This window comes from Megalobrama amblycephala, linkage group LG1 (assembly GCF_018812025.1).
Source record: "Megalobrama amblycephala isolate DHTTF-2021 linkage group LG1, ASM1881202v1, whole genome shotgun sequence".
In the NCBI taxonomy this organism is placed as follows: Eukaryota; Metazoa; Chordata; class Actinopteri; order Cypriniformes; family Xenocyprididae; genus Megalobrama; species Megalobrama amblycephala.
In genome coordinates this window covers 60735839-60761928 of record NC_063044.1, presented here as the reverse complement: position 1 = coordinate 60761928, position 26090 = coordinate 60735839, and the positions used below count along the sequence as shown (strand labels likewise).

The window sequence follows — 26090 nt, the reverse complement described above, 5'->3', positions numbered from 1 at the left end:
AATTGCAATGCACATTACCATTTGTAAAAACTTGGACAAATCACAAGACAATACGTTTTTTTTTTTCTTCTTTTATATAAATTGTTAGGTCAACAAAACAGATCTAACATCTGCAGTTTACGCCAAATTTCCTTTAGCTTCACATGTACTAATAATCACATACAGTGTGGCGTGTCTGAAGGAAACTCGTCTCTACAGGGATGAATACAGTTGATGGTCTTTGACCGGATACTTCAGGTCCTCCTGTTAGTGTTTTGAGATCATCACAATGAATTAAAGCAGAACTAAACATCTTTACTGAGGTTACAGCTGTCACATTGTCAGTGCATATCAGAGATCATTAGCATGTAGAGCACTCAAAATACAGAATGACTCTCAGTAATGGAGCACAAACATGATACAGAGGGGGGAAAACTGTAAATACATGTTTGACCAGTTTCCCTCAAAGCTTCTATAGATGTTAAATGACTAGATGAGAGGAATCTAATGAAGAAACGTCCAGGTGTGGGGGGAAAAAAAATATTTTGCATAAAGTAAATGACCCATTAAAGATTTTGTATTGTGACAAGTATTCTCGTTTCTCAAATTTTCATAATTGTAATGCAATATATATTCAGCAATACAATACAAAATAAATCACATTGACCAGACAAGGATTTTGTATACTTACAATTGTACTTCAAAAAATGTTTTCACAATTCATGGCATGCTTAATTATGAAAATAATGTCAATTATGGTGCAAAATATTAGTTACTACTTTCTTGATTTTGATATAATTATGATCTGGACATGCTTTTGACAGTTTTCATGATGATAAAGATATCCAACATATTGAGCCATTAGAATGAAGCTTTCGAGGTTCTGGATCTGAGTAGACTTTATTATTATTCAGAATCAGTCCGTTTTAAGAGATGAGCAGTGAACAAATGCCGGATGTAAAACGAATGGAGGCAGACCATGTGCAGTATAAAAGAGAGACGATGAGGAGGACGAGAGAAGAAAGGTTAAAAAGACGAGAGGAATACTGCGTGACTGTCCTACAGGATGAAGGGAAGGATGGGAGAGCGGAGCGTGGGATAGTCGCGGAACTCCTTCAGGTAGCTGCGGTGTTTCCCTTTCGCCCACACGGTCATCTGAATGAAGCCCACCAAGGTGAAGAACGCCACGGGCAGACACTGGGTCATCAGAGTGAAGCCCAGCCACGATCCCAGCTGCGTTCACACAGAGAGACCAGAGGAAATTCAGTTCATGATATAAAACATACTTCAGCCACATAACGCACATCATTACACACACTGAGGGTTTTGGGGTGAAATATGACATGGACATTTCCTTGTGACGTTCACCCAAATGATTAAAAGGGGAAAAAAGTGTTTGCTTTATGAAAATTGGGACATTCAAGATTGTTTTGCATTGTGGTGTTATTTTCATGATAGTTAAGCACATTTCTCCCTGAATCATTACTTTAATATAGTAATTTTTAATTATTTTCATTACTATAATGCAGAAAAAAAAAATAATATAATTAATGTAAAGTAAAAAAAAAAAAAAAAAAAATCAGAACAACTGAATAAAATAAACAACAGTAATGACAAATTTTGGGAGGGGTGGTCATCATTACAATAATTATTCACATAAAATAATTCATATGATTTTTCACAATGCAAAAATATCATAATGGTAGATTGCATTCATGTAATGCCATTTTTGTCTTAAGATTTGAGGTGTTTCCTGATGTTTTTCATGAGCTTCACCCTTGCGTTCAGACTTCAGTCATGTTTGGTTTGATTAAAACGAACCCTGGTGCGATTGCTCTGTTAGTGCAGTTCATTTGAGCATGTGTGAACGCTGCCATCCGAACCCTGGTGCGCACCAAACAAGCGGACCGAGACTGCTGAAAAGATGTGTATCGGTCCGCTTCCAAACGAACTCTGGTGTGGTTCGAATGATAAATGAACACAACACGGATCAAAGACATGTAAACAAAAAAATAGGAAGAATCCTCATGCATATCGCTTTTTCTAGTCATAGTCGAGTTTGCCCACCACAGGCATCAGATGATGCGCATCTCCACGCATCAGATCATTTGTGTGTGTGATGGAGGGATTCCTGCCACTGTTTTGACTCTTTTACACATTTTAAGTGTGAACACACCCTTAGTCCTGGTCCGATTAGCATTCAGATTGCCAATTTTAATCGCCGAACCAAAAGGCATAGGGATATGATCAAAACCGGATTGATCGGATTTTGACGTATTGCCTATTTTGAGACGAAACTTACTGAACATCCGAAACAATGCTGTGTGCTGGGCAAAATGTGCTTGTTGTGTGTGCGTAGCCTGCATTTGATGGTAATTTTGGCCAGCTGGGAACTTATAAAATGTGTAAAGGAGTCAAAACAGCGGCGGGACACACAAAATCTGCTGCGTGGAGACAGGTGTCTGATGCCTGTGATGGGCAAACTCGCCACTATGAGAAAAAAACGATATGCGTGCAGAACATGTGGTCCTTTAGGGTCTCTTCATACTGTTTTTGTTCGTTTACATGTTTTTAGTCCGCGTTGAGTTCACATATCATTCGAACCGCACCAGAGTTCATTTGGAAGTGGACCGAGACCCATCTTTTCAGCAGTCTCAGTCCACTTGTTTGGTGCGCACCAGGGTTCGGATGGCAGCGTTTACATGTTCAAATGAACCGCACTAACAGAGAAATTGCACCAGGGTTTGTTTTAGGGTGCTTTCACACTTGGTTCGATTGCCTGGACCGAACCAGAGTTCGATTGCTCCCTCCTCCCCCTGCCGCCAATGGACTGTGTTCACATTATATTATTTGGGTCAGACCCGCGGTTCGTTTGCGTCATCAAACCAGCAACTGTTTACTACGTTGCTTAGTAACGATGGCGCAGGAGAAGGCGGCAAAATGCATAACGTTGCTCTCCTCACTTTCATATTTTTGAACCGTTGGTTTTGTTCATAACGGCTCTTGCGTCTATCTGCCGCGAATGTAGAATGCTGAAGGCGAGCAGAAATGAGCAAAGCTACCCTACAGCTCTCTGTTTACAGCACGTCAGTAACGCTCGTCGGGAAAGTGAGTGAAACACACATAGGGCCAACAAATAATACGGCATTAATAGCGGTTCACTTCCGCAGTTTGGTACGTTTGCATTCATATCAGAAGCTAACCGTACCGGAGTTCACTTGAACCGCACCCCAGACCACCCTTTTTACGGTTCGCGGGTGCGCACCCGAGTTCAGAAGACAAGTGTTCACATCATCCAAACGTACCGAACTCTGACGTCAATCGAACCCGGGTGCGCACCAGAAGTGCTATTGTGAAAGCACCCTTAATCTAACCAAACATGCCAAATGTGAACACACCCTGTGCGGTTCAAAAAGCCCTGAAAAGATGAGTCTCGGTCCACTTCCAAAAAAAAACTGGTGTGGTTCGAATGATATATGAACGCAACATGGACCAAAGACATCTAAACTAACCAAAAACAGGAAGATGAGACCCTAAAAAGGACAGAATGCTCACGCATATCAGTTTTTCGCGTCATAGTCGTGATGTTTCCCATCACAGTTCGGTACAGGCATCCGAACCATCTCTCACAGCAGAGTGTGTGACGGAGGGATTTCTGCCGCTGTTTTGACTCCTTTACACATTTTATAAGCTCTTCACGAATTCTCAGCTGGTCAAAATACCATCATATGTTCACATAGACAACGAACATATTTATCTCAGCACACAGCATTGTTTTGGATGTTCGGTAAGTTCTGTTTTAAAATAGGCAATATGTCAAATGCCGACCAATCAGATTGTGAACGAGTCCCTATGCCTTTAGGTTCAGTATCTTCGGTGATAAAAATGCCAATCTGAACGCTAAGCAGACCAGGACTAAATGTTTTTTTTTTTTTTTTTTTTTTTTTTTGGTCCAGACCAAACGAACCAAGCAAATCGAACTACAAGTGTGTAAGAGTTTTGTTTTACTGATATATAACTTTGGTCTTGTTGCTGATTCTGATCACTAACTTGATTAAACAACATTTGAAAACCTCTTTGAGGTCGTCTATGAGCTGGACTTGTGAGGTTACAATTAGTTTGGGTCAGGTTAGGTTGTAATACATTTAACCTATTCCAAACAATAAATCTATGCCAGAGTGTAATTATTATAAATGTCTCAGCATCTGTTTTAAAATCTTTATCAGAATACAAAAGACAAGCCGATGCCGAATCAGCACAGTTTTCAATAAAACGGCAGATTCAGGCATCTGAGTTGAACATGAGCATCTGAGCGGAGATCTTCCTGACCTCATAAGTGTAGTTGGGGCAAGAGACCAACAGGAAGATCCAGGTAAAGGGGTTTTTCGTCGGGTATGGGATCTTCCTGGTCTTAGATCCTGCAGAAGAAAAAAAAATCCTTACTTTTGGCAGTCTTGATTCAATAATGAGCCAAGTAAATGTGTTACAGAATATGAATATCTAAACCAGAATTTCAGTTTGGGATCTCACCTGGTGGTCTGAGATTTCTCAGGGCAATGTGGATGGAGAAGTTTCCAATCTGACAGAACTGTGGCCATAAAGAGATCATTAGTCTTGAGCTCTGACCTGAGATCAGTTTCATCACGGATATACTGTATCACAATGATCCTGTATAAGAGCTGATCTTACCAGGAACACGATGAGGGCCAGTCTGATCTGCTGTTCTCCATAGGCTGTAATGCAAACAAGAGTGTGAACCGTGAAGCTGAACACACATTTCAGTTATCTGCTGACATCAGAAATGACACCACCAGATAATGCCAGTGTAATTTATAAATAAATGCAAAAACAAAAAAGCAGGACGCAGTACATGAAGCTAAAGCGGTTAGTAAGGACTCACTGGGTGGCGTGTACAGCGGGTGATTGATGTAATAAGCCATCCAAGCTGCAAATCCCCAGTAGTATGTGCAGTTCTGCAAAAACACACAATGACATGATTTAATATAACTGCTATAATAGCTAAAAATATTACTATGACAGGCTGAACAGGAAGAATGAGAATTTATTAAAATGCCCCAATTATCCTTTTACAGAAGTTCCCTTTCATGTAGTTTGCAATATAGCGGTTTGTGAATGTAGGTCTGCAAAGTTTCAAAGATCACAGAGCAGATAAATCAAGTTATTTTCTCCCAAAAGAAAGAACCGATTCTGAACTGCTGAAACGAGTCAGTAATGCTGCCTTCACCTGCTATCGGAAATTTCCCACTTCCAAGTCATGATTACGTCCTTATCGCATTCAAGTGCTTTGTTGGCGGATAGAACAGGAATTATGAAGGATACCAGATTTATTCTTCCCTATTTTTGGGAAAATCTTAAAGTCATAATGATATTTAGCATCCCATTTATTGACAACTATATAAACACTCACAGCCCTATCTAGATAGTCAGGTTACTAATTCTGGAATTTTGGTCAAATACAGGCTATTTTAGCTGTTTATAAAACATGCACTATGCTTCAAATGATTTTTACATACTGTACAGTCCAAAAGTTTGGAACCACTAAGATTTTTAATGTTTTTAAAAGAAGTTTCGTCTGCTCACCAAGGCTACATTTATTTAATTAAAAATACAGTAAAAAACAGTAATATTGTGAAATATTATTACAATTTAAAATAACTGTGTACTATTTAAATATATTTGACAAAGTAATTTATTCCTGTGATGCAAAGCTGAATTTTCAGCATCATTACTCCAGTCTTCAGTGTCACATGATCCTTCAGAAATCATTTTAATATGCTGATCTGCTGCTCAAGAAACATTTAATGTGTACAATTGTACAAAATATTTGTGTACAATATTTTTTTCAGGATTATTTGATGAATAGAAAGTTCAAAAGAACAGTGTTTATCTGAAATCTAATCTTTTGTAACATTATAAATGTCTTTACTGCCACTTTTGATTGATTTAATGCATCCTTGCTGAATAAAAGTATTCATTTCTTTAATTTCTTTTCAAAAAAATAAAAATAAAAATTCTTACTGACCCCAAACTTTTGAACGGTAGTGTATAATGCTACAGAAGCTTTGTATTTCAGATAAATGCTGTTCTTTTGAACTTTCTATTCATCAAGGAATCCTGAAAAAAAAAGTACACAACTGTTTTCAACATTGAAAATAATCATAAATGTTTATTGAGCAGCAGATCAGCATATTAGAATGATTTCTGAAGGATCATGTGACACTGAAGACTGGAGTAACGATGCTGAAAATTCAGCTTTGCATCACAGGAATAAATTACTTTGTCAAATATATTTAAATAGTACACAGTTTTTTTAAATTGTAATAATATTTCACAATATTACGTTTTTTTACTGTATTTTTAATTAAATAAATGTAGCCTTGGTGAGCAGACTAAACTTCTTTTAAAAACATTAAAAATCTTAGTGGTTCCAAACTTTTGGACTGTACTGTATGTAAATATGCACAATTTTACTGACAAGACCATTTAGCTGTGAAAAAAACTAACCATGGTGGAGAGGAGAATGACTGCTGCTGTGACTGGTATTCTTTATTAAACTTTATAAGACGCACAATTCAGAAAAAATTGGGTATCAAAATGATCCCTGAGCTTCCCAGTGGTAAATACGACTCTAGAGGGCGTTCATGTTCAATTTTTAACTAGGAAACTCATAATTATGGTAATTCTGATAGCACGTGAAGGCAGTATTATTCCAATGTTGGTTCCCGCACAAACCTACATGTAAAAAATGTGGACTTCATTGGATCATCATTACTGTTTGTATCACTATGAATCAAGTGCTGAGGAAGAGCTGCAATTCGGATATAGTATCAGGTGTTTCCAGCATCCAATCATAACAGACTGGGCTATCTGACCAATCAGAGCAGAGTAGACCGATCACAACAGGGGCATGTTCAAGCTCACACCGGTGCTCAACATTTTGCTACAGTTTCCGGGTTGAACGGCATGTTTCCTGGAAATGGTGTGCAATGGGGTTTGAGATACATTTTCTCTTGTTTGGTGGGTGTGTCAAAAATGTCAGCCCAATCAGCAGCAACATATTATATAAACCACGCTGTATTAAAGAGACAGCTCACACAATGGGCCCAAGTAAAGTCGTTTACAAATGTGTCCGCTGCATCTCAGTATATGCAACAATTGAAGATATTAGAAGACATGTTTGTCGTAAGAGTTTTATATTAAAAATGTAGCAAATCAATTCTCCAGAAAGAACACAAAGAATGGCCTTCTCAGCTGCCAAAGTTGCAACTCTTGCGTCATCAGAACAGGGTGTTCAACGCACCACCGTTTCCGTTTAAAAAACGTTTTGCAACATTTTGTTGGGGCTGAACGCAGCCCAGACTGAGCCATTTGACCAATCAAAGCAGAGTAGACCAATCACAACAACAGACCATCTGAGTTATTATTAACTCTATTCTTATTATTAAGCGTAGTATAAGCCCAGTGCAGGATGTGTGCTCAGAGAGAAATAAAGATTAATCAATCAACATGAATCAATCATATAGGTTTTGATTGGCCATTAATCATTTCCTGAACGATGCATACCACATCTGAAGAAAGATGACATCTTTATTATGCCATAATTTAGCAATATGACTGAATTTCACATTAAGCATTTGCATGCATCTAGTATGCAAATATATTTACAAACATAATGATAAAAGCACTTAAATGTCACTGATGAACTCAACGTATACAAACTGCATGTGTGTGTGTGTGTGTGTGTTTGTGTGTATCCTGAAGTCGTATATCTCACCTTGAAGATGTTGCGGAGCGGCATAGTCCCGTGCGAGAAGCGATGGACGAACAATGTTTCCAAAAGTCTCTTAACGTAGTGGAAGGAATGACACATACATGCCAAACTACAACAACAAAACACTGAATTACCCATCAGCCCTCTGAAGCTTTTACTGTGGCAATATGTCACAAAAATAGACACTTATATGGATGTTAACATTTGCATGGAGCGGATCAAAGATGTTTCTCAAATGTCAACTGTGAAAAGCATTTTCTTGTGCATTTGTTGCTGTAGTGTTGAGACTTACTGTACGACCCAGTGTTTGCTGGTGGTGAAGTCATATTTAGGTGCATAAATAAACGGGACTCGGAAGTAAAACATCAGATAAATCAGCAGAGGGCCGGCGTACTCTGTCAGAAACACCTGAGAGAGAGAGAGAGCGTCAGTACATAAGCTTTATAACGCGTTCATGAGCCGAGTTCCTCAGCTGTCGGGAAACACGTTCACGTTTCCAGGTTATAAATATCTCATGCTCTCACAGAGATAATGTGACAGACACTAAACGGACCAGTTAAGAGAAACAGATTAACACACAGCCACACAAACACTCACATAAGAACATATAAATGCAGATAATCGAGTGAAATTAGAACATTAGTAGACTCTGAGCTCTGGCTGAGGTTTAGAAGTCAGGTTAGACGCTATATTAAATTAAATGTGGATGAAAGCTAAGCTGTGAGGGATAGACTTAAGAGTCGCGGCTGGAACAAGGACATACAGAGTATGACAATGATGATATCAAGCACAGATTATGTGCTTTTGAATTTAATGCAAGTTTTAATATCATTTTGCGTGACCTTTGTAGCCATAACGAAAGCGACAATGAATAATTCTCCTCAGATCTTTGAACCAAGAACGTTCAAACTGTGTCTATTTTATGACAAAGATTGTATCAGTCACTCAGTATGTATTTTTAATAATGTTAAAATGGTGTAATATTTATGACGTTGATTATATACTTAGCCATTTGGCTGCGAGTGCAGTTTGCTTTTCAGAGAGACTCCACCCACACTCTTCTGATTGGCTGTGATTTTTGATTGATTTTGTCATGTCTTGTAGTCGTGTCACATCTGATGTGGACAAAAATTGCTTGTCGCTGGAATCTTATCGCAACCTTTACATCATTAAAACATGGCGTAAAGGTTGTTCTCATGTCATTTTCACAACTCACAACTTGTTTTTGTCGACTGAATGTTTTGTCAGCTGAACAGTTGGTTTGTTATTGAACAACAGTACAATCCATTGAACGCACTGTACTCTGTCCCTCACAGCCTCATTTTCACTCCTGTCAAAAATTAAATATGGGGCTATCCTGACTAACGTCTATGGTATGAGCTCATTTGCACAGTGTGTGTGTGTGTGTGTGTGTGTGTGTGTGAGAGAGAGAGAGAGAGAGAGAGAGAGAGAGTGTATGTATGAGTGTGTGATTGTGAGAGAGAGTGAGCGTGTGTGTATAAGTGTGTGTGTGTGTGCTTGTTTTCATGATTTATGAGGACACAGATTTGTATAATGACACGGGTTTTACACTGGTATTACGACGTAAACATGTTTTATGAAAACATTTCATGAGTCCTCATATTTAAAATAGCTTTAAAGGGTTAGTTCACCCAAAAATGAAAATTATGCCATTAATTACTCACCCGGCAGACCTTCATTCATCTTCAGAACACAAATTAAGATATTTTTGATAAAATCTGATGGCTCAAGTGAGGCCTGCATAGCCATCAATAACACTCCCTTTTTAAATGCCCAGAAAGCTACTAAAGACATATTTAAAACAGTTCATGTGACTACAGTGGTTCAATCTTAATGTTGTGAAGCGAAGAAAATACTTTTTGTGCACCAAAAATAACAAAATAGCGACTTTATTCAACAATATCCAGTGAAGGGCGATTTCAAAACACTGCTTCATGAAGCTTCGAATCTTTACGAATCTTTTGTTTCGAATCATAGTTTAGAGTGCCAAAATCACATGATTTCAGTAAACAAGGCTTTGTTATGTCATAAGTGTTTTGAAACTTCAATATTTCACAGGACTTTGGCAGTTTGATACATGCTCTGAATCACTGATTCAAAACAAATGATTCGTAAAGCTTCAAAGCTTCATGAAGCAGTGTTTTGAAATCGCCCATCACTAGATATTTTTGAATAAAGTCGTTATTTTGTTATTTTTGGTGCACAAAAAGTATTCTTGTTGCTTCATAACATTAAAGTTGAACCACTGTAGTCACATGTTTCAAATATGTTTTTAGTAGCTTTCTGGGCACTGAAAAAGGGAGTGTCCATTGCTGGCTATGCAGGCCTCACTGAGCCAGAAGATGAACGAAGGTCTTACGGGTGTAAAACGACATGAGGGCAAGTAATAAATGACATTATTTTCATTTTTAGGTGAACTAACCCTTTAAAAAACATACTAAGCAATGTTTTATTAAAATTGTAAAAATGCAGAACATTTCCTGTGATGGTTAGGTTTAGGAGTAGGGGTTGTGTAGGGGGAGAGAATGTACAGTTTGTACAGTATAAAAAAAACAATACGTTTATGGAATGTCCTCACTAAGATAGCAAAACAAACCTGTGTGTGTGTGTGTGTGTGTGTGTGTGTGGTCTCTCACCGTGACCCAGCTGATCTGGGCTCCCAGGTCTCTGAAGTAGAAGGTTGCAGTGGTTCCCACAGGCAGGTGCTGCAGCACGTCCTCGTCCTTCAAAGACTTCCCCTCTGCACCACAAGCCCATAATGCATCAGCAAATGTCTACTAATAGAAACCTTCATCTATACAGATGTACAATAGAATCTACCCTTTATATTTAACCCCTTAAAGAACAGTCTCGGTACAATGTTTGGCTTAACTTAACCAAGTTCCAGCTTAATTTAAGCAGTTTGCTCCAAAAACAGTATCTAGTACCGTCTGGTAAAAACCTAATATTGATTTTGGTGTAAATCTTATTTAAACCTACACCACAGACAACTTCTATAATACTCAGAAACAGTCTGCAAGAGCTTTGACAGCATGAATCTCTTATCATGCCAACAGTAAATGTCAGCAGACTCAGATCTAAGGTCCAATCACTCAGTCGAGATAATGGAGTCATGTTAAACAAAAGTTCCATACGTACTGGGATCCAAACGAATGGACTGTCGGGCCGGATACCACTGAGGGTCTGAAACAAACATGGAAAATACAATTACAGCACAGTAAAATACACATTTTAAACTTACACTACCTTTCAAAAGTTTGGGGTCGGTATTGTTTTTGAAAGAAATCTCTTCTGCTCACAAAAGGGCTGCATTTATGTGATTAAAAACACAGTAAAACAGTAATAGTGAAATATTATTACACTCTAAAATAACCGTTTTCTATTGTAATTTAGTCTTGTGATCAAAGCTGAATTTTGAGCTTCATTAATCCAGTCTTCAGAGTCACATTATTCTTCAGAAATCATCCTAATATGATGATTTTCTGCTCAAGAAACATTTCTGATTACTGTAACAGCGGGCAACGGTTGTGTTGTTTAACAACATGTGAAAAGTGTGGAAGTGTTTTTTCCCCAGAATGTATTTAAAATAGAAATCTTTTGTAACATGTCTTTCTTACTAGTACCAAACTTTTAAATGGAAGTTAAAGCTGAGTGAAGATCAGAAATTCATTTATACTCACGACTCTTGTGGAACATGGACTTGATTTCCCCGATAGTGGCATTGGGCTCAACCTGCCAATCAAACAAATGTTAGAGTGTGTGTCTGAATGAGGGGTAAATTTAGCTACAATCCCCAGACGACGTGACTTTAGTACAGCAGCTGTTCTGAGAGACAAACAAAACACCAAACAAACAGACCCACAAACACAAACATGACCAACTGACCAGATCTCACAAAAGGTCTGGTGTTGAGTTAGTAACAAACAGCTGGGAGATTTTAGACATCTTCCGCCTCAACAATTCTTCCAAGAAACTGCTTGATCTAATGTTTGTACATGTTCTGTCAGTATAGCAAAATAACTACTGAATGTGAAACCAACTGAAAGCAGGAATAATTGAATTTGAAATGCTATTCCAAACCCACAATGCCAATAATTTCCCCTCTTTCTCCAACCAACATGATCTTAAATACTCCAAAAACTTAAAGGATTAGTTCACTTTTAAATAAACTTTTCCTGATAATTTACTCACCCCCATGTCATTCAAGATGTCCATGTCTTTCTTTCTTCAGTCGAAAAGAAATTTTTTTGATGAAAACATTCCAGGATTTTTCTCCTTATAGTAGACTTGAATGGGCACCAAACGGTTGAGGGTCAAAATGAGTTTCACTGCAGCTTCAAATTGTTCAACACGATCCCAGATGAGAAATAAGGGTCTTATATAGTGAAACCATCGCTCATTTTCTGAAAAAAAAATTGAAAATTATATACATTTTAACCAGAAATGCTCATCTTGAACTAGCGCTCTTCTTCTTCTCTATTTGAATTCCAGCAGTGTAGACACTGCTAAGCGTATTACTGCCCTCCACAGGCCAAAGTTTGAACTAATTTTTAGTATAGTATATAGTATATAACAATTAGTTCAAACTTTGGCCTGTGGAGGGCAGTAATACACTTAGCAGTGTCTACAAATAGAGAAGAAGAAGAAGAGAGCTAGTTCAAGATGAGCATTTAAGGTTAAAACTTAGAAAATGAGCACTTGTTTCACTAGATAAGACCCTTATTTCTCATCTGGGATCATGTTGAACAATTTGAAGCTGCACTGAAACAGTAATTTTGACCTTCAACTGTTTGGTGCCCATTCAAGTCTACTATAAGGAGAATAATCCTGGAACGTTTTCATCAAAAACTTTCATTTATTTTCGACTGAAGAAAGAAAGACATGGACATCTTGGATGACATGGGGGTGAGTAAACTATCAGGAAAAGTTGTTTTAAAAAAGTTTAAAAAGTTTATTTAAAAGTGGACTAATCCTTTAATGAACATGCAAGACCTCAGTGCTGGAATGAATATGCTCAAATATGTATTTGTCATAAAAACCACTGCAATATGACACTCCTGCTTAAGAAATGTCTGTAATTCTGTTTCACAGTGTTAAAGGCGCAGTAAGCGATTTTTGAAAAACTCTTGTAGCTAATCAGCAGTAGGGGCGTTTCCACTCATGATGGGGAGGAAAGAGAGTAAGCCAATCAGCTGTAGGGGGTGTGTCCACACAGGATGGGGAAGAAAGAGAGTGAGCAAATTAAAAGTAGGGGGCGCGTCCACTTATAATGAGGTAGGAGAATGAGCCAATCAGCAGTAGGGGGCGTGTCACGATGGGGGAGGGGAGAGTGTGAGCAAGAGGGAGATTTGTAGAAAGAGAGATGTCTGAGAGACATTACAAAAGAGAAAAACTCAGAAGGGTTATAATCAGGCAAGAACTTTACGACCCATGGTAATATTAGAAAAGCTTTCCAGCACTGGAGAGACTGAAGCGGGAAGGCCTGAAAACAGAAGCTGAGGTTGTGATGTTTCTGCTCCGTATGGGAACATTGGTTTTGAGTGTGTGGTGCTGCTGACTAACAATGAACTCCTGCTTATATACTTGTGTACTGTATGTTCTAGGGCTGGGTAAAAAATATTGATTTCTCATTTTTATGAACCGATATCGATTCTTAAATCCCAAGAATCGATTAGTCTAGTCTGTTTTCAGTTGATGAATGAGCAGAATATGTAGGGCCTCCCATCCATTAAATCGCAATAATCTTTGTGCTTTGTTACTTTTGATGTGAAGCAAAGTCTCAGATTTCAAATGACGTCCATCTTATTATGAGATTCAAAAAATAAATACCGTTTTGGCGCTGTTTAATGTGGCGTGACAGATCGCTTTAGCACCTCAGTTAAAGAGAAGCGGCAGCACGAGCGCTTGTGAACATCCTCTCCTCCGCTTTAATACCAGTTACAATGTGAAATAAACATGAATAAACATCTGAAGGTATGTTACAATATACAGTACAACTTACTGAAATCCGTATCATGTCCAATCAGTGTTTCAACCTCGGAAAGACGTCAATAAAACAGCTTGTAAACAATGACACGTAACGTCACATTTACCTCAGAAAAACACATTCAGTGAGCATAAACTCATTAGTCAGCTAGAAAAATGAACTCTAGAAAGCAGCATTCTGATGAATATAGCTATGCACCGTTACATACTCATTATCATTTTTAATGTTCTTCAATATTTAATGCATGTTTGAATAAATCAGTTATGACAGCCGTAATTTAAAATGTTTATATTTCAAAAAACGAATTGGAGTAGAAATATGATTATGTAATTCTAAACTTTATTTATTATAAAAACATTGAGTGTAATTTAAGTGTTTGTATAAGTTAATTTAACCTTCAATATTATTTTAGTAGTACCAGCTGACTTTACTTTACAGCATTAGTTGATTTTTTTTTTCTCTAGAAAATTTGCTATGTACTGTAACTGATATACTACATCCAAAATAATCAAAATCGTAATCAAATCGAATCCATGTGAATAGTAATCCATCGAATTTTGAAAATTGTGTCAATACCCAGCCCTAGTATGTTCATCTTTTATTCTTCCTTGTTGTTCATTCGTCATTTTCACTTCATTTTTCATGAAGCATTATTTTCACTTCTGCTATGGTAAAGAGACACCCACTCTTGCACCGTGCATTTTGGGGGTGGAGCAATGAAGAGTGGGTGTGTTTGTTTGGGTTGACTTCAAATATCAACAGTGTTCAACATTGATTCTCAGAAATTGCTTACTGCACCTTTAAGGATCAAAAACAACCTTGGTGCTCGCCGCTCTCATGCAAGGCTTTTTACTTACAAAAATGACCAACATATTATTATTAGTATTTTATTTTTTTTTTTTTTGCATTGAAAGTACCTTTGAAGCACCTTGAGTAAACTCTATGTCATTCTCTGAGATAAGTAGGCCTTATATATTAAAACAGTCTGTATTAAAGCATCTTCCTGAGCTGGTCATTTCTTTCTGCCTTGTACGTATGACGTCATCACCACAGGCTAGCATTCCTCTGTGACATCACAACACCAGTAGCCAGTGACATCACAGGGGAAGCGGCAGTTAATCCAAGGACATACGAGTGCAATCCTCGATAATCCTGCAGCGCGGTTCCTGACATTCTAGAGGCCTCATTACGGCACCTCCTTACAGGGACGACTACAGCAAGACCTCAAGCCAGAGGTACAGCTCTGTGCAAGAGTAAACCACAACCATGAGCACACAGCGCATGGCCCGGACATTTTCTATAGATAGCACCACTGCAGGAATGAGAACTTCACATTTTATAGCGGGAAAAATGTGTTCATTCATTTGAAAATAATGAAGAGTAAATGGAACGAGAATTGACTGAAGCTAATGTTACGAGGTAGCATCTATAACTGGGTAGTTGAAAAATATCACTGATTTGGAACATTTTTAGGTAATTTTAAGGCGAAGTTCATAACAGACTGGTTACCATTTTCCATTGAGTTATTCTCACAATTTTAATAGTATTTTAGCTTTTTTGCAGTTCATAAATTGTTTTGCTGCACGGGGTTATTATCGTTAACTAAAACTAAAACCATCAAAAAACATTTTTGTTTCTTAAAGTAAATGTTAACTGGAATATAATATTAATAAACAAAACTTTTTTTTTTTTTTTTTTTTTTCAGTTAGGTGCCAAGGCAACATTTCTAATTTTTGTGTAGTTTAAGTTGGGGTACTACTGTAATAGAAGTTCATAAAAACTATATACACATTTAAAAAACAAAACTAACACAACTAAATTACTAAAACATAAAAATGAAAATGAAAAGACAAAAAAAAAAAAAAAAAAAATATATATATATATATATATATATATATAATTATAACAGTTATAATATAATAAAATGATATTTAAAAAAAATATAATAATAATAGTGTATTAATGATAGTAAAATAACACTGCTGCAGCATGACAAATAAATCTTTTAATGCATATACATCCCATGTTGTCTTTTAATCAATATGAGGTTGTAAAATGTGCATGTGCATAATTATGCATGAGATCATGTTGTTTAAAATGGTTTCAGATGGGGTAATGCATACAGGACGTCAAATATCCAAATGAAGCCAAGTGTTTTTCCTACCTTGTCCAGGAAGCAGAGCTTGTCCTTCGTCTTGGCGTCCAGAATCTCCACCTCGAAAAAGACAACAGCTTTCTTAGTCTTTTTAGCAGGTTTGCGTTTGGCCGGGGTGGGAAACCCGGGTGCTGCCAGCATGGCCCCGTTCTGAGCCTTTTTGGGCTGAGTGGCCTCTAAAGCCAAGGCATCCATATTGTCTGCTTTATTTATCCACTTTCTCTGAGTTTTTAAACTTCTTTCCTCTCTTAGCCCCTCTCTCACCTCCAGAAACGAGTGCAGGACTTTCTGGAAAGCATGAGCTTTACTGTCAGCTGTGGAAATAAATCTGTCTGTCTGAGCCCCCACCCCTCTCTCTCTCTCTTCCTCGCTTTAACTCAACCCTCCCCTTCCTCTATGTTGTTGTCACCCTCTTGTTCATCTATACCTGTACATTTGGCCAACAGCCCTCCTAAAAACACATGCACAAACAATTAAACAAAACTTTTATCTCTTTCTCTCACTCACATGCACCTAATTCTGTTTTTTCCTCTGAACCTCCAGGGGAAACGTGACCCCTCTCCAGTCATCCCAATATGTGCTAATTATAACTTGCCTTATGGATGCACACATGAACACACACACGAATGCAACAGAGCCCAGCCATGCTCTCATCTAGAGAGACCAGAACCATTACAGTATTAAGATTTTAGGTCTGCACCTTTGTGCTGGGGTATATCTGCCAGTATAATGATAATGTAAAGGTTATTCTCACAAAAAATATGTTTACATAAACATAGCCATTATGTTAAGACAGTGTCTTAAGATCTAGTATGGCCCACTAGCAGTGCTGGAGGTAACACATTACAAGTAACTTGAGCTATGTAAGCAGATTACTTTTTTCAAGTAACTAGTAAAGTAACACATTACCTTTGTATACAAAAAAATATATTCGCTGCTGACCTTCGATGAGCCAATTCAACCATACTAATAAGCAAAAATTACTATAGAAAAACATCACATTTATAATAAGCCTGAATCTTAATAATTTCACTTTTGGTGTGAAAAGGCCTTTAGATTTGCCAAAAATAGAACTTTTTTTGTTTTTTTGTTGTTAAAACAAACAGCCCAGCCGAGAGTAAGTAATGCAAAACTACTGTAATGCATCCATAAAAAGTAACTAACGCAATCAGTTACATTTTTAGGGAGTAATGCAATATTGTAAGGGATTACTTTGAAAAGTAACTTTCCCCAACAATGCCCACAAGCAGTTAGTCAAAGGGCAGTCAGTCTTTTTTCAGTATCAAATTAGGCCAATGCACTTTTTTTGTAACTGACTTTAAAAAGGTGGCACAGATTTAAAGAAAAAGAAGAAAAAAAGACTAACTTATAAGACTAGTCTTAATGTAACTGGGCCCTGGTCATATTTAAACAAACAAGCAATAAATAAATAAAAAATAACCAAAAGGAAGAAGTTAGTTTGTAAACATATGTTGCATTATTTTCATGACAATTAAGCAAATCTCCCATTCTGGCTATTTGAAATTATGATTCTGTTTTTTAATTATTTTATTATCGTAATTATATGCAATAATTAATTAAAAAACTATTATTATATTCGTCAAATATAAAATCAGAATAAATGAATGTTATTTAAAAAAATAATAATAATAATAAAAATCTACAAAAATAGACTTCCTTTTCAAAATTTTGCGGTGAAAATTTACCCTGATTTTCATTGGTTTATCAGATAGCGTGCGTTGTTCGGAGCGTTGCTATTTTAGGGAGGAGGAAGAGAGAGATTATTAATAACTTGAAAGGGCATGAGCAGATGACACTGGAGGAAAACCCCACTGCCACCGAGAGAAACCCCAACTGAATGAGAAATGCGAGGAACAGGACCAAAATTACTTTAAAGTTTACTTTAAGGCGAACGACAGAAACACTCCAGACAAGAGACAGCAGCAGCGACCGTTAAACCGTCCAAAGAGAAGCACGTGAGTGACTTCCGCGCGCTCAACATCGACATTAATGTACCTCTTATTGATCTTATATGTTAGTTTTACTCGCCTCTTTGATTCTTTCTTGACTTATTAGTTACTTAATACGATGAATTATATGTTTTATGTCCCTGAGAGATCTTCAAAACCGTTGGCGTCCTCTTGTGGACATCATAGAACATTACTTATGTCAGTTTTATCAACAAGACTTTGACCGAACATGTCCTACATGTTCAATATGTGCCAAAGTGTTACATCAGCATGTAAAATATCCTTCAAGACTAGTTCTGCGTTAGTCAGGTTTGATGTGCACAAATAGCAAATTCACACAGAAACATTCAACTACTTCCGGGTTTATGGAGAGCTATGATTTGACTTAATTCTCTACGATCGAGTCCCACATGAACACACTTATTGAGTGAATACTCGCCGTCCTGTCACAGCACACTTGTTTTAGGTCAGAAATTGAAACACCGAACGACTAGTGAATACAAGGGACGTTAAATCACTAGTCAGTCAGGTGCACACGAGCTACTCAAAACTACATTTCGTTTCTGAAAAGCCATTGATATTTTATACTTATGCCTATTTGGATGAATTTAATCGCAACAACCACCTCTTATGTTGCAAGCGATATCCCTATTACACATACTGTGTCGTAATATGGAACAGGGGTTGTTTCAGAGTCTCTCTGGGTCGAGGCGAGCATTTAATGCAAAAACTACATCTCCCTTTCCTACTTCAGTCCAGTATGCATAATCTGTGATCTATCATAATGCGTGTGTGTTCTTGTCAGTTTATTAATTCCACATACCAAGCAATTATTTCCTATTAGGCCGAGGTGCTTGTCACATAGGGTGTTATTCTCTATAATCTGCAACCTCAGTAATGCCTTTATCATTCATTTTAACACGGCATGATCATTTCCTCATCTCCATAGCATCAACTGAGACACACACGCCTATAAAATGAGAACTCTGAAAATCAGTAACAATATCTTACCTCGTAATGCTTCATTGTTGCAGTTTGAATGGCTTATCCTAGCAAGGTGAGAGACAAGCACGAAGTCCAATCAAGAGGAACGGAAGATGCTGAACATCCAATGGGCATTGAGTGCTGAGCGTTTTCCAGCAAATACGGAGACCTACGGTCGATCTTGTCATTGGTGAAACGCATCAGAGCCGCCTTTTTGACCTAGTAACCAATCGGAATCCGACTAGACACATGAAGCGTTAAACAAACATTAGGCGCCGCCTAGTGGAGATGTGAGGCGAAAACATGCTTGTGACAGCAGTTATTTGAAGACACCGATTCTTTGTTATAAAACAATTACAAATTGTGTGTAAAATACCAAGCTAATTGAAATTGTTTGAGTTTATATTTGAAGAAGGCATCATTTTTAATTTCTTTTTATACTTACAGAGAGGAAATTTAAAAAGAAAAAACAAACATTCTGATAAATATATTTATATATAACTCAATAAATTAATTAAAATTTTATAATAGGAAAACGTAAGAAAAATGGAGATGTTTATAATAAAATAAATTATAATTATAATAAAATAAATTACAATTTATTTAAATAAAATAAATTAGAAATATTATTTTCATATAGGCCATATCCTTAAAAATTAGAATGATGAAAAAAAAAAAAAAAACGCACTAACTGAAAAATGTATATGTTGTAGGTCACTCAGTCAGAACTGTAAATGGATTATGCAAATGCGAGACTTAAGATGAAAAGCATCTGTTATGACGTACACGGGTGTGTTTACATTTGTGTATTCCATTGCTATAAGGTGCATCTCAATTCTCGTACTTATGCACTATTCTATGAAGATTCAAAAAGAAAAAGTGCACTTTAAATACCCGGATGATGCACTAAATTAATGGAAAAAATGAAGTGTGGACACTTCATGAACTTAACTGTCGCAGCTTTAATTACGTTGCTGAGGGTAAGGGGGGATCAGACTCCGTTGTTTTGAAATCGGCCATCACTATATAAGTCGTTATTTTGTTTTTTTGGCACACCAAAAATATTCTCGTCGCTTTATAATATTAATATTGAACCACTGTACTCACATGAACTGATTTATGTTTTTAGCACCTATGGATCTTGAGAGAGGAAATGTCATTGCTGGCTATGGAGGCCTCACAGAGCCATCGGATTTCAACAAAAATATCTTATGAGTGTAGAACGGCATGAGCGTGAGTAATTAATGACAGAATTTTCATTTTTGGGTGAACTAACCCTTTAATACTTGTTAATCTTTGCTTTTGTTAAGTTTCTGTTATTACACTCTAAAAAATGCTGGGTTAAAAACAACCCAAGTTGGGTTGAAAATGGACAAACCCAGCAATTGGGTTGTTTTAACCCAGCGGTAGGGTTAAACGTTTGCCCAACCTGCTGGGTAGTTTTATTTAACTCAACTATTGTTTAAAAATTACTGTATTGCTTAATTAAAATTAACCAAAGTATGTTGGAAATGAACATTTATTAATGTTCAATGAATAATTATTAAACAATAAACATTTATTAAATTGCTTATTAATAAATTTATATTAATAAACTAGTAAACTATTACATTTATATTAATAAAATATTCAAGCTTATTAATAAACATTCACCTTTTGTCTATTATTGTTGCCTCTAATTGCATCTGGTTTTTGATTTCCCAACTATTTTGGGTTCATTTTAAGCTAGCCATATAGCAATTTTTAAACAATAGTTGGTTTAAATAAAACTACCCAGCAGGTTGGGCAAACATTTAACCCAACCGCTGGGTTAAAACAACCCAATCGCTGGGTTTGTCCATTTTCAACCCAACTTGGGTTGTTTTTAACCCAGCATTTTTTAGAGTGTAGTTTTATTATTACTATTGTTGTTTTTATTTATCTCACTCATGTACAGCACTTTGGTCAGTCCTGTGGCTGTTGTAAAGGTGCTTTAAAAATAAATAAACTTAAACCTTAAACGTAAAATAAATTAGAATTATAATAAAATAAATTACAATTTATTCAAATAAAATAAATTTAAAAATATATTTTCATATAGGTCCCATCCTTAAAAATTAGAACGATGCACACAAAAAACAAAAAACAAAAAAAAAACACTAATGTATTTTGTAGGTCACTCGGTCAAAACTGTAACTGGATTATGCAAATACGCGATTTAGTAAAAGCGTCCGTTATGACGTAAACAGGCGTGTTTACATTTGAGTATTCCGTGCCATAGTTTCTTATTTGTGAAAGGCATCTGTTTTATTTTATTTATTTCTATTTTTATTTTATTTTGTTTCATATATTTCTTATATTTATTTTATTTCAGTTTATTTTAGTTTCGGTTTCATCAGTGTCCCGCAGGTCTTTGGGTGGAGCAGCTCATTCACGTGGTTCGGGTGTGGAAACAACCAGAGACTTTGAGACATTTCTCGAACTTTCCTCACGGTTTCAAATAGGGACGTGCCGCAGCGAGGCACTGCATAAAAACCGCAGGTGGATGAGACAACAGCTCTGCAAGAAATTTATCCTGAGACCTATTTGCTAAGATTATTTTATCAAGTTGATGCGAACCGAACTAAACTAAAAAAAAACACCGCAACGCAAGCAGGACTGCTCTGAAACCGCTGTTTTATTTTTGGAGGATATCTACTTAAAGAAAATAAACTCTCAATGGTGAAGATGGGGAAAGATTATTATAGTGTTTTGGGGATTCAGAAAGGCGCATCTGATGATGAGATCAAGAAAGCGTATCGCAAACAAGCGCTCAAATACCATCCGGACAAAAACAAGTCGCCCAGCGCCGAGGAAAAGTTCAAGGAGATCGCGGAAGCGTACGACGTGTTGAGTGACCCGAAAAAGAAAGACATTTATGACAGGTTTGGCGAAGAAGGTGAGTGAAATTATGTAAACTTTCGTACTGCTCTGCTTAATGACACTGAGATGAGAATGAATTAAGAGACACTTTTAGCATTTAGTTTTAACATAATGTCGTTTAAATGTTAAACAGTTGTGTTTAGAGATTATCTAGTGTCTAAATGAGATCACTGACTGGATTAACGTTAGTTGATGATGACAGCATTCACGCATGTATAGCTACATAATTGTTGCGTTTTAGGTCGAGAAAATCAGCCTAGTCTAGTGAATCTAAAATGTTAATAAACTTCAGCTTTGTTCAAATTACGTTAAATGGATCTGTTTAGTGATGATGCATTCTGATTGGCTATTTGAGCGGCTTGTTCTGGAATGTTGTGCTTGCTGGAAGATTCTGATGGTCACGTGGTAGAAAAAGGCGGAGTGCTGTCAGCAGTTCTGTGCATGTTCAGTTTTGTTCAGCAAGCTTCTCTTGCCAATCCACTCTGGCCTAGGGCTAGGGTTGTCCCCTTCTAGAAATTTTTATACAACTCTAGAATATTTTTGAGGAATAAAAAGGTAAAATATGAAGTTTAATTTAAACCAAGGCCATAACCATGTCTTGAACAATGGTTTTATTTATTTATTTATTCAGATTTTTTTTTTATGTGGGTGAGGGGGTGTTATTGGTATTTTAATTTAAAGGAATTAAACGATTAAGAGGGATTTCAGAGAGTAAAGAAGGGACAGTTCCAGGTCTATTGTAGTTATGAAGTAATCAATCTAATATTTCATTTTAAAATTTGCACACATCTAATCTTATTAGTATGTCTAATATATCAAAAACGGAAAACGTGTTGTCTCTCGTTATGAATTACATAAACCATGTAAATATAGTATTTTTCAATTTCATGAAAAAAAACCTTGTTTATACTTTCGCCTGGCTCTGCAGCGCAAGCAAAAGAACCAAAGAATCGTGTAAAATGCAGTAAACATTGAGATTATTACTTGTGACATTAGAACGATATATATGGATATGAGAACATATGTATGAAACTAAACAACAATCTCTCTTAATTTTTTTTTTTTTAATTTCATGAACATTTTTATTAAACATGCACCTTTATTTTAGTTAAAAAAGTTTATTTCAGCCATTGCAGGCTCATGTTGTTAATGTAAGCAATTAATTTGGACAAGCGCAAACTGGGTGCTGTTAAAGATGCCTGTGCAGATGTACCTGCTCGGCCAGAATCAGCTCGAAGTCGTGGATCTTCGGATGCGGAGGTGCGCAAAGTTACAAAAAATTGACACGCACACCGCCAGGCGAAATGGGTTCTCGCGCACGACCGTGCACACCTCGATGACATCATTTTTGCTGCGCACACCGTACGTACACGGCGAGTATAAACCAAGCTTCAGTCGTTGAACATTTCTAGCGTAAAACAGTTTTCAAATATTTACATCTACTTACACACTACCATGCACTCTTTCATTGCAAAAACTGAAGTGTCACGTTGAAAGGGACTTTGGTTGGTATTCGCACTCATCTTCTATGAACAGTAAGCCCCGCCTTCTTTGATTTGATTGGTCATCGCAAACATTTTGACATTGAGAATTGCTGTTAGACCTCTGGATCAGACCAGCTTAAAAATGTAACTTTTAAAACTAAAACATTCTGTCATCCCATCAGGACCTACTGTCCCCCTCAATCTCTATGGTGGTTATGGCCCTGAATTAAACTATATTAACTCATAGTAGACCGTAAAAGTTCTTAATTGTTACTTCCATTGGCAGTATTAGTAAAAAGTACATTTGGTCGCTTGGTTCAGAATTTATAAGCTTTCTATAATTTTATATACAACACCTTACAATTCTGTAAAATGTGACCTCTTTGTTTACCATGTGCAGGACTGAAGGGAGGCATCCCTGGCGGTGGAGGAGGCGGTGGTAATTTCACCTACACATTCCAAGGTGATCCTCATGCAATGTTTGCAGAGTTTTTCGGAGGCCGAAACCCTTTTGAGCACATTTTTGGCCGTAATGGTGGCATGGATGAGAGTATGGATACTGATGACCCATTTGCTAGTTTTGGCATGGGTGGCATGGGCGGTTTCCCACGCTCCTTTAACACGCGAGGTCACGGCGGGAGACTGGAGAAAAAACAGGACCCTCCAGTGACTCACGACCTGAGGGTCAGTCTAGAAGAAGTGTTGACTGGCTGCACCAAGAAGATGAAGATCTCCCGCAAGCGCCTGAATCCTGACGGAAGAACGACACGCTCTGAGGACAAGATCCTTACAGTGGAAGTGAAGAAAGGCTGGAAAGAAGGAACCAAGATTACGTTCCCCAAGGAAGGTGATGAGACGCCAACAAATATCCCCGCAGATGTGGTGTTTGTGGTGAAGGATAAGCCACATCCAGTGTACAGACGAGACGGATCGGACCTAATTTATCCTGCAAAAATTACACTCAAAGAGGTAAGACAGGTTCTTATTTTAAGAGTTTGTTCATTCTTTTTTTACTCTCTTTGTATTTTTCTAATCCCGTTCTTCTCTTCTTTCTCAGGCACTTTGTGGTTGCACGGTTAACGTTCCGACGCTGGATGGTCGCACGGTCAACTTAACAACTCAAGACATTGTTCGCCCCGGGATGAAACGGCGTGTCACCGGAGAAGGTCTTCCTCTTCCAAAATCCCCAGATCGCCGTGGGGACTTGATTGTCGAATACGAGATCAAGTTTCCCGAAAGATTGAGCCAGAGTGCTAAGGACACTATTGCAAGTGTTTTGCCAGCTTCTTGAGCTGTGTATACTACAATGCTGGAGCCGTTGCCATTGGGAATTTTTGGTTTCATAATATATAAAGGATGAATATTTGAGCTCACCCCAATAACAAGCCCTCGAGCTGCCAAAATTGTTGAACTGTTATTCTGTAATGTACTGCCAATGAGAGACTATCTGAATCAAAACATAGCTGGACTAGACTGGTTTATTTGTCTGTGTCATGTACATTTTGAACCCATGTTTCCTTTGGGTCAAGTCCAGCAGAAAGTCTCCAGCTGCGACCTCTTGGTCAGCATTGTGTTGTGAACTACACACATTTAAGTTTACTTATTCCATAGGTGTACAGTAGAGTATGTTGAGAGTATGTTGTGAATAATATAGTTTTCTATAAGCAGTCTAATCCTTTGGATACTTCAGGGATGTCTTTCTGTGAAAGCAGCCTGTACCTTTTCTTCTAATACGGTCTAATGTGACCATTTAGGGATGCCACGTTATTTCCAATATAGTGGTGACCCAAAGTGATCCATGCTTGGATCCTCCCACTTCTAAGAACGTGAAACAGCACTTGATACAGACGTTACATGTTCAGAAACTCAAAAGCTCAAACAAAGTCAGCTAGATGACAAATTTATAAATAAAATGAAATAAATAATTTTAAAAGATTCAAACTACTGATATTGTGGTTCATTTCTCATACAATTTTTTTTTTTTTTTTTTTCTTACAGGTAATTGATGTTACTAATTGTTTTGAATTGTGATTGAATGTGTTGATTCATAAATTCTGTGAGACAATTCTGGGTTTTTTTTTGTTTTTTTTTCTCTCATTACATACTTTTTCCCTTTTACATCTTTTGCATAAAGGCAATAGCTTAAAGGGATAGTTCACCCAAAAATGAAAATTTGATGTTTATCTGCTTACCCCCAGTGCATCCAAGATGTAGGTGACTTTTTTTCTTCAGTCGAACGCAAATTATGATTTTTAACTGCAACCGCTGCCGTCTGTCAGTCAAATAGTAGCAGTGATTGGGAACTTGAACAATAAGAGTCGAAAAAACTTCCATAGACAAATCCAAATTAAACCCTGCGGCTCGTGACGGCACATTGATGTCCTAAGACACGAAACGATCGGTTTGTGCGAGAAACCGAACAGTATTTATATCATTTTTTACCTCTAATACACCACTATGTCCAACTTCATTCAGCTTCCGGCTAGTGAGGTCTGATCGCGCTCTGACAACGGAAGTGATGTCTCGCGCTCATTGAAGTATATGGGCGAGACATCACTTCCGTCTTCAGAACGCGTTTTTTGACCTCACTAACAGGAAGCTGAACGAAGTTGGACATAGTGATGTATTAGAGGTAAAAATTATATAAATAACGTTCGGTTTCTCGCACAAACCGATCATTTCGTGTCTTAGGACATTAATGTGTCGTCACGAGCCGCAGGTTTTAATTTTGATTTGTCTAAGCAAGTTTTATTTACTGTTATAGTTGAAGTTCCCATCTACTGCTATTATTTGACTGACAGACGGCAGCGGTTGCAGT

General features: G+C 37.3%; 2 protein-coding genes across 4 annotated transcripts; one reads left to right on the top strand and one right to left on the bottom strand.

The window, feature by feature from the left end:
* Positions 1-273: 273 nt before the first annotated feature.
* tecrb (trans-2,3-enoyl-CoA reductase b) lies at positions 274-19070 on the bottom strand. 2 transcript variants are annotated; one of them, XM_048206979.1, is made up of 12 exons: positions 18915-19070; positions 15943-15993; positions 11473-11524; positions 10931-10975; positions 10429-10532; positions 8064-8179; positions 7775-7880; positions 4880-4952; positions 4669-4712; positions 4510-4567; positions 4309-4397; positions 274-1212 (listed from the first exon to the last, which is right to left on the bottom strand). In XM_048206979.1, exons 1-12 carry the CDS (start codon positions 18927-18929, stop codon positions 1039-1041), a joined length of 927 nt encoding a protein of 308 aa, XP_048062936.1. In that variant the 5' UTR covers positions 18930-19070; the 3' UTR covers positions 274-1038. The 2 variants fall into 2 exon arrangements, with proteins under 2 accessions (XP_048062936.1, XP_048062928.1); XM_048206971.1 differs by lacking the exon at positions 18915-19070 and having other exon boundaries at positions 15943-16259.
* dnajb1b (DnaJ heat shock protein family (Hsp40) member B1b) lies at positions 17718-25213 on the top strand. Of its 2 annotated transcripts, none has more exons than XM_048207000.1 (3): positions 17718-17909; positions 23673-24241; positions 24330-25213. In XM_048207000.1, the coding sequence occupies exons 2-3, from the start codon at positions 23750-23752 to the stop codon at positions 24561-24563; spliced, it is 726 nt and encodes a 241-aa protein (XP_048062957.1). In that variant the 5' UTR covers positions 17718-17909; positions 23673-23749; the 3' UTR covers positions 24564-25213. The 2 variants fall into 2 exon arrangements, with proteins under 2 accessions (XP_048062957.1, XP_048062947.1); XM_048206990.1 differs by lacking the exon at positions 17718-17909 and adding an exon at positions 21241-21804.
* The last annotated feature ends 877 nt before the right edge of the window (positions 25214-26090 follow it).

Coding starts and splice junctions, on each gene's coding strand:
- tecrb (XM_048206971.1), bottom strand. CDS start 16,128: ATGGATGCCTTGGCTTTAGAGGCCACTCAGCCCAAAAAGGCTCAGAAC. Junction 10,533..10,930: donor GTCCATTCGTTTGGATCCCA/GTACGTATGGAA, acceptor CTTGTGGTGCAG/AGGGGAAGTCTTTGAAGGAC. Junction 7,881..8,063: donor AGCAAACACTGGGTCGTACA/GTAAGTCTCAAC, acceptor TTGTTGTTGTAG/TTTGGCATGTATGTGTCATT.
- dnajb1b (XM_048206990.1), top strand. CDS start 21,585: ATGGTGAAGATGGGGAAAGATTATTATAGTGTTTTGGGGATTCAGAAA. Junction 21,805..23,672: donor TGACAGGTTTGGCGAAGAAG/GTGAGTGAAATT, acceptor TACCATGTGCAG/GACTGAAGGGAGGCATCCCT. Junction 24,242..24,329: donor CAAAAATTACACTCAAAGAG/GTAAGACAGGTT, acceptor CTTCTTTCTCAG/GCACTTTGTGGTTGCACGGT.